The 8491-nt window shown below is 42.7% G+C and overlaps 1 protein-coding gene across 1 annotated transcript; it reads right to left on the reverse strand.

The window, feature by feature from the left end:
* Positions 1-1016: 1016 nt before the first annotated feature.
* LOC139475569 (allatostatin-A receptor-like) lies at positions 1017-2471 on the reverse strand. The gene has a single exon (XM_071258759.1). The coding sequence runs from the start codon at positions 2469-2471 to the stop codon at positions 1017-1019; it is 1455 nt and encodes a 484-aa protein (XP_071114860.1).
* Between the last annotated feature and the right edge of the window lie 6020 nt (positions 2472-8491).

Below are 8491 nucleotides of genomic sequence, written 5' to 3' on the forward strand. Positions count from 1 at the left end.
CCTTGAACAGTATTTCAGCGCTACAGCGTCGAAGGAAAGCCCATAGTAACGTTGCCATGAACAGTATTACAGCTGTACAGCGTTGAAGGAACGCCCAAAGTAACGTTGCCTTGAGCAGTATTTCAGCGCTACAGCGTCGAAGGAACGCCCAAAGTAACGTTGCCTTGAACAGTATTTCAGCGCTACAGCGTCGAAGGAACGCCCAAAGTAACGTTGCCTTGAATAGTATTTCAGTGGTACAGTGTCGATGGAACGCCCAAATTAATGTTGTCTTGAACAGTATTTCAGCGCTACAGCGTCGAAGGAACACCCAAAGTAACGTTGCCTTGAACAGTATTTCAGTGGTACAGCGTCGAAGGAACGCCCATAGTAACGTTGCCATGAACAGTATTACAGTGCTACAGCGTCGAAGGAACGCCCAAAGTAACGTTGCCTTGAACAGTATTTCAGCTGTACGGCGTCGAAGGAACGCCCTTAGTAACGTTGCCTTGAACAGTATTTCAGCGCTACAGCGTCGAAGGAACGCCCAAAGTAGTGTCGCCTTGAGCAGTATTTCTGCGCTACAGCGTCGAAGGAAAGCCCAAAGCAGCGTTGCCATGAACAGTATTTCAGTGGTACAACGTCGAAGGAACGCCCAAAATAACGTTTCCTTGAACAGTATTTCAGCGCTACAGCGTCGAAGGAACGCCCAAAGTAGCGTTGCCTTGAACAGTATTTTAGCGCTACAGCGTCGAAGGAACGCCCAAAGTAACGTTGCCTTGAAAAGTATTTCAGCGCTACAGTGTCGAAGGAACGCCCAAAGTAGCGCCGCCTTGAACAGTATTTCAGCGCTACAGCGTCGAAGGAACGCCCTAGCACGCACACCAGAAACGATTTCAACTTTGAATGACATCCCTTGCCGAATATGCAGCTGACAGATCGAAATAATTAACTCTGTTCACTTGGACGTTTACCAGTTACTTATTTCATCACGGCTACTATTTCATCCTACCATCGGCTCCCTATACATTATAGATTTATGAATCTTTACTGCAGGTCTCAGACACCGTCGACACCTGTGTTTGAGATTGAGTCCCAAATGATTTTTGCACATATTGCTGTCGTCTGCAGATCGTCGCCATGAAAGGAAGTCGTCTGAAGAAGGTTCGTCGGTAGGCCCTGCTTAATGCAATGTAGAACACGAAGTCAGTGGACAGGCTGAACATGATAAGTAAACCGTTGACCTCTTTCATCAGCATGTTGACGTAATGTTCCTTCTTGAACACATTATAATCAACCACGAAGGCCTGGACCATGGAATCTGTAGCCAGAGGGAGTGCCAGAACTGTGAAGAGGAATGTCGACGTCAGGATGGTGATTGTTGTCTGCCTCTCTCGCTTTGCCGCCTTCTCTGCGTCAACTGTCGTGTTCATCTTCTGTCTGTTCCTGCTGTGCTTCCTGAGAGCCAGGAGGACGCACAGGTTCATGATGAGTCCGCAGGCGAGGACGATGTAGGTAAAGAGGATCTTGTTGGCCGCCCCAATCCCGAGTAGGAGGTCCCTGTTATTAATGAACATCACCGATGGCTTGATGGTATAGTCTGTAGAGTTGGGTTTGGGGACAACATTGTATTTAAAAGCTCCTGGTAAATGACATAGGAAACAAATCGCGGACATCGCCACTATGAAAATAAGAGGTGACTTGATTAAACGAAAGCTTCTTGACTTTAGCGGGAAGGCGACAGCAAGGAAACGTTCCAGGGAGACGAGAACAGTCAGACAGTACATGAGGACACGGAGACTTGCTAAGACGAAGTTAGAAACGTACATGGCGAATGTGAGATACAGCTGTTTCTTAACAGCGTCGACACCGTAAACAGACTTGAGAGCCGATCTCAAAGTGGATAAACATGCAAAGAGGAGTTCGTCAGTGGCAAGAGCTATCAGGTAGGTGCTGGTGGGACTCCTCATGGCGGGGGCGGTGTACACCATTATGTTGAAGGTGTTGAGGAGAACTGCACTGGCCAGAAGTGGGTAATAGATATATCTGCATATTTCCTCCGCTATTATGTAATTGGCCTTGCTGAGAGAACCCAGAGATATGACTGAAACCCGTTTAGTGTTCGTTGTTTTACAAATAGTTATGTTACCTTCTTCGCCCTCTTCTTTACACATCACAACGTTGCTGTTGATGGCGTCGGTGTTGTTGCTTGGGTCGTCTGACGGATCGTCAACACAGGCATTAGAGGCATTATTCCCAGTTGGACTTCCACCAACGTTACATTTCACTGGAGTAGAACCCGTACTGGCATTGTCCAGGCCAGCACCACTCCCCAAGTCTTGCGTTGTAGAACTTCCTTGTAAACGAGATGCTGTTGTCACATGCTGAACTCCAGGAGACGATGTTGTCTGTATGTGGCCATCCGTAGTCAGACCCACCACAGCCTCCAACATCACCACAACGACAACGATGATGACCCTACATTCAGCCATGGCGACCCGGAGACAATGACACCGTGGTATGTCTCAGTAGCTTTTATACCCCTCCCAGAGGCTCAGAAGTAAGGGCATCACAACAATCAATTTGTAGAAGACGTGCCACCGATCAGCAGCAACGGATAATTGAAAGGACAGGAAGTGCGCAGTGATTCGTAATACGATTACTGTATTTTACATCGATTCCATTCACGGTCCGTTGCTAAGGTGGAGAGTTCTCATTCTGAAAACAAACTGAAATGAGCAAAAAGGGTATTATTATTCATTTGCAGTAGCTTGCGGACACCCAGAGCGTCTGGTTTTAATGTTTTCCGTACGGTTTCTGACACTGGTGAGAGTAAAACGTAAAGTGTGGAGGCAGTTTTGATTTGATGAAACAACACCATTAGAAAATTTTACAAGGAATTATTTTCACAAATCACCAAGAATGTAATTGGCAGAATCAGGCGCGTAACGCTTATCCCCTGCTTCTATTAACAAGTTCTACTGACGACCTCTACTGACGAGCTCTAGCGGCAAGTTCTACTGACGACCTCTACTAACGAGCTCTAGTGACAAGCTCTACTGACGACCTCTACTGACGAGCTCTAGCGACAAGTTCTACTGACGACCTCTACTGACGAGCTCTAGCGACAAGCTCTCGTGACGACCTTTACTAACGAGCTCTGGCGACAAGTTCTACTGACGACCTCTACTAACGAGCTCTGGCGACAAGTTCTAGTGACGACCTCAACTGACGAGCTCTACTAACGAGCTCTAGTGACATGTTCTAGTGACAAACTCTTCTGACGACCTCTACTAACGAGCTCTAGCGACAAGTTCTACTGACGACCTCTACTGACGACCTCTACTGACGAGCTCTAGCGACAAGCTCTCGTGACGACCTTTACTAACGAGCTCTGGCGACAAGTTCTACTGACGACCTCTACTAACGAGCTCTGGCGACAAGTTCTACTGACGACCTCTACTAACGAGCTCTGGCGACAAGTTCTAGTGACGACCTCAACTGACGAGCTCTACTAACGAGCTCTAGTGACAAGTTCTAGTGACGAACTCTTCTGACGACCTCTACTAACGAGCTCTAGCGACAAGTTCTACTGACGACCTCCACTGACGAGCGCTGGCGACAAGCTCTCGTGACGACCTTTACTAACGAGCTCTGGCGACAAGTTCTACTGACGACCTCTGCAGACGAATTCTAACAATACATTCTAGTGACAGACTGTTCTGATGATGAGTTCTAACAACACGTTCTAGTGACGAGTTCTTGTGACAGCCTCTTCGAACGATTTCTAATAACACGTTCCAGTGACAGACTGTTCTGGTGGTGGGTTCTAACAACACGTTCTAGTATCAGACTGTTTTGATGATGAGTTCTAACAAAACGTTCTAGTGTCAGACTGTTCTGATGATGAGTTCTAACAACACGTTCAACTGACAGACTGTTCTGATGGTGAGTTCTAACAACATGTTCTAGTGACAGACTGTTCTGATGGTGAGTTCTAACAACACGTTCTAGTGACAGACTGTTCTGATGGTGAGTTCTAACAACACATTCTGGTGACAGACTGTTCTGGCGGTGAGTTCTAACAACATGTTCTAGTGACAGACTGTTCTGATGGTGAGGTCTAACAACACGTTCTAGTGACAGACTGTTCTGATGGTGAGTTCTAACAACACGTTCTAGTGACAGACTGTTCTGATGGTGAGGTCTAACAACACGTTCTAGTGACAGACTGTTCTGATGGTGAATTCTAATAACACATGAGGGTTCTTGTAGCGAGTTACTCAAATACTGATACACAATATAATGTTGAACTAGTTTGAAGTAATGGTTATATTTCTACACCCGTCACAATATGTTTACCAACCGCCCAGTTGCGACGGGTAGAAGCACCCGACATACAAGCTGAGGCTATGTTGTGCAGGAATATGTATCCTGAAAACAAGGATGAAACTTTATTCATTAATTCAGTTAAACTTAATGGCAATAACTACCCCAAACCTTGGAAGCACTCAACCCGGTCGAAGAGGAGAAACGGAACTCGATCAATAAACAACCCTTAGTGTTTGAGACATTCTGTTTCTGTATGATGTCCGTCAATAAGAAGAGAGAAATAGCGCGCACTAATGGCAATATAGATCTCAAACAATGATGGTCGTGGGAAGAAGACAGTTTGTCTAGCAAAGTAACGTTATGGTCTGATAAGCACACAGAATCATTTACACCTTTAAAGCATAATCTGCACTGTACGCCCTTTATTCTATATTTTGTATCACTAATGATCGCCATTGCTGTACTTCTGATGTATTCCGGTGTCACGAAATATTTTCGCTCCCAGAATAATATCTCCCCTGGGCGATTTATACCGGTACAGTTCCGCCCCTCTCGAAATAAACTCTCCCCCACCCTACGAAATAAAATCTCCCCCCAGAATATTTCCTACCCCGGTCGTTTTATAAATACTTGCCCTGCAGTTCAATAGTTTTAATGTTTATTTGTATTTTTTTATGTATTTTTTTCTCTCCTTTATTTTTTCTGGGTTATATATTTATCTAAATATACATTTAGCTTCTTGTGTGTGTGTGTGTTTGGTTTTTTTATTTGTTTATTTATATTTTTATTGATTTTGAAGGTTTTTTTCTTTTCGGGTGTGTGTGGGGGGGGCGGGGGGGGGGGGGGTCCCTCCTTTCCTTTCGTTTTTCATAATAATATTTTTGTAAGTTCAACGTATGAATCCCTTCTAATATTACTTTATCTCATTTCTATATGACGTACTATTTTACTTCTCTGTGTCGTTCTTGTTTTCTCTTCAGTGTGAGGTTATACTGTATCATTTTAACTATTTTGATATCTTGCAATATGTTGTGGTCATCAGTTATGCAAATCAGTTTCGGTGTGTCTTTTTAACAAGGTGTTCTTCATTAATATTCACCGCCAGCCCCATTGTAACAATTACATGTACACTTTGCTTTGACGATGCCGGTTGATGTTGTTCAATACAGGTGTTTTTGAATCTATTCTACATACTAATCATTTCGGGAAGATGATACACATTTCTCTATATTTTGGGTTACTTTGCTTATAAAGATTATACATATAAACGTACGCAGTCTTAAAGACAAAGTAGATTTAATCAGTGCTGAATTAGATAGTTATGTCGTTGTATGTTTCACAGAAACCTGGTTGCACCATGATATTCTAGCCACTGATATTACACTGATACCATTTTTAAATCGTAGCCTGTATTAAGGAATATATTTTAGATCTTAAATCAGAGTATAACCGACAGCCTGAGCTGGAGGCGCGCGTGGATATGTTGACAGTTTTTACGTAGTTAGTGTTAAAACCGAATGTTTGCGAGGATTAATAAGATTTCTGAATTCAGTTACAACAGTAACCGTACATGTATTTGTTACACTAAGTCATTTCATTCAAATTTGTTTGGTATGATTACGTCTTATAATTATTTTAGGATGGAAGGTACAGTTACCAAATAAAATATGCTGAAATATCAATTCATTATGACCATATTTCATAATCTATTTTTTAAAGTAACCCTCCTTACATTAAAGATAATTATTTAAAGAATATAGTACTTAAAGACATTGCAACAAACCGAATAATCAGGGGGGAGACTTTATACTGAGGGGGGCGCGAAATATATCCGCCACGACATTGTTGAGGTAGAGTTTGTCTTTGCAAGATTTTAATCTTGAGATAAGCACGTCAAGCACCAAGGCAATGTGACTCCGGATGCTCTTTCTACAGTCACTTGATTGCTTGATCTCTACACACACGCGGGTTTGCTAATTATGCAGGTGGTACCATGCGTTCGATAGTCTTTAGAGTGCGTTGAGTAAACTTTCTCCTTGACGTTGCCAATTGTAAAGAAACGTTTCGCTGTATTCAATTGTTTTTCCTTGGAAGGGGATGGGGGTAGGTTTGGTGCAATAGGTAATATTTGTGTCGGTAGAAACGGTAGTAATTGTTTGTTGCAAAACGCCGCACTCAGTATTCAATATCCATTTTGTCTCCTCTTCTTAAATGTCATAGATTGCCGGGGATCAGTAATGATACCTGTGAACTCGACTACACTGCCACGACGTAAGACGATGCAGTATTTGGGTTCAGATAAATTATAACCCTGCTCTAGTCGTTGGCTGACAATTAACAAGGTTTCAGTCTATGTCACAGCAATAACAACTCTGACTTTCCATCGTGACTGCATTTAATTCGTGCACAATATGGATCTCTCATCGTGCATCTGTCAACATAGTGACAGGAAATACCCACAACACAGCATTCTTCGATAACCGCCACGCTTATCATCCTCGCATGTCCTGTTTATTATATCTCTGTTCAGTTACGATACTACTAGTATATACCCTTGACCCATAACTTCGTTTAGATTCTAAATATCACTTACCACTAATTTCGCAGAGGCTTGCTCTCGCTCCCATGTATGATCTGACTGGAGGTGTGTGTGTGTGTGTGGGGGGGGGGGGGGGGGCACGGGTGGCCCAGTCGTCTCAGGCACCGCGATTCGCTGTGCAGAGTTGCGCTCCTTAGGCACGCCAGAGACCTATGATTGTTCGTGGGTTTCACCGAAGCGGTAAACGTCTGAGACCTGCATCACTTCAGGCTTTCCTCCCACATTAAGCTGACACGCCGTGATATGACTGGAAGACTGTTAAAAGCGACGTTAAACCCAACTCACTCTCTCACTCTGATTTGAGGGGTATTTTAGCAGCGTGTCTTGCAACTACGGTTTGAATGAAGCCATTGAAGCAAAGTGGTCCTGGATATTTATCATAACAGAATGGAGATATGACACCCTGGACAAACGAGGAAGCCCACTAAGAGAAACACATACATGCTTCGAGACAACGAGGTTTCGAGACAGAGGAATAAATGTTGATATGTGAAATCGCAAGAGGTCTTTGGCTTACCTCGAAGTTATTGATATGTAATATAATAGATACTTGGATATATTCGTCACTTCGACGTATCTAGAACCTGAAATAATACGTGATAGATCATTTGAAATAATCGATATTTCGAGATATCTAGATGAACGATCTCTTGTCTGAACCATTGTACTGTCGTAACTGTTTGAACTGAGGACGAGACTCGGAGCAAAGTTGTAATCCCATCGGTTACAAATAATAGATCAAATACTCCAAGAATTATGTCGTTCTTGGACCCAATAACGTATCGATAATGTGTATGATATATTCAGGGTAGACTGGACATTCTTCACTTTGAATTGGGTAAATAAACACGTGCAACTATACAGAATACATACCTTAACTTAAATAAACAGGCACGCACAACAATACAGAATATATACTTTAATTTTGGTAAACAGGCACGCACAACAATACAGAATATGTACTTTAATTTTAGTAAACAGGCACGCACAATTATACAGAATATGCACTTTAATTTTAGTAATCAGGCACGCACAATTATACAGAATATGTACTTTAATTTTAGTAAACAGGCACGCACAACTGTACAGAATATGTACTTTAATTTTAGTAAACAGGCACGCACAACTATACAGAATGCATACCTTAACTAAAGTAAACAGGCACGCACAACAATACAGAATGCATACTTTAACTTTAGTAAACAGGCACGCACAACAATACAGAATATGTACTTTAATTTTAGTAAACAGGCACGCACAACTATACCGAAAGAAATCGTTAACTCCAGTAAACAGGCACGCACAACTATACCGAAAGAACTCGTTAACTTCAGTAAACAGGCACATGCAACCGTACAGAAAATATAGGTTAAAATAAGCAAACAAGAACAAGAACATATTTGATCTTTGAACCTTTAACTACTTAACGTTGCTTTGAACAGTATTTCAGTGGTACAGCGTCGAAGGAACGCCCCTAGTAACGCTGCCTTGAGCAGTATTTCAGCGGTACAGCGTCGAAGGAACGCTCAAAGTAACGTCGCCTTGAACAGTATTTTAACTGTACAGCGTCGAAGGAACGCC

This window comes from Haliotis cracherodii, unplaced genomic scaffold (genome assembly GCF_022045235.1).
Source record: "Haliotis cracherodii isolate W230 unplaced genomic scaffold, xgHalCrac1.p SCAF_3, whole genome shotgun sequence".
Lineage (NCBI taxonomy): Eukaryota > Metazoa > Mollusca > Gastropoda > Lepetellida > Haliotidae > Haliotis > Haliotis cracherodii.

Bases quoted from the DNA above. Each gene is read 5' to 3' on its own strand.
- LOC139475569 (XM_071258759.1), bottom strand. From the start codon at position 2,471: ATGGCTGAATGTAGGGTCATCATCGTTGTCGTTGTGGTGATGTTGGAG.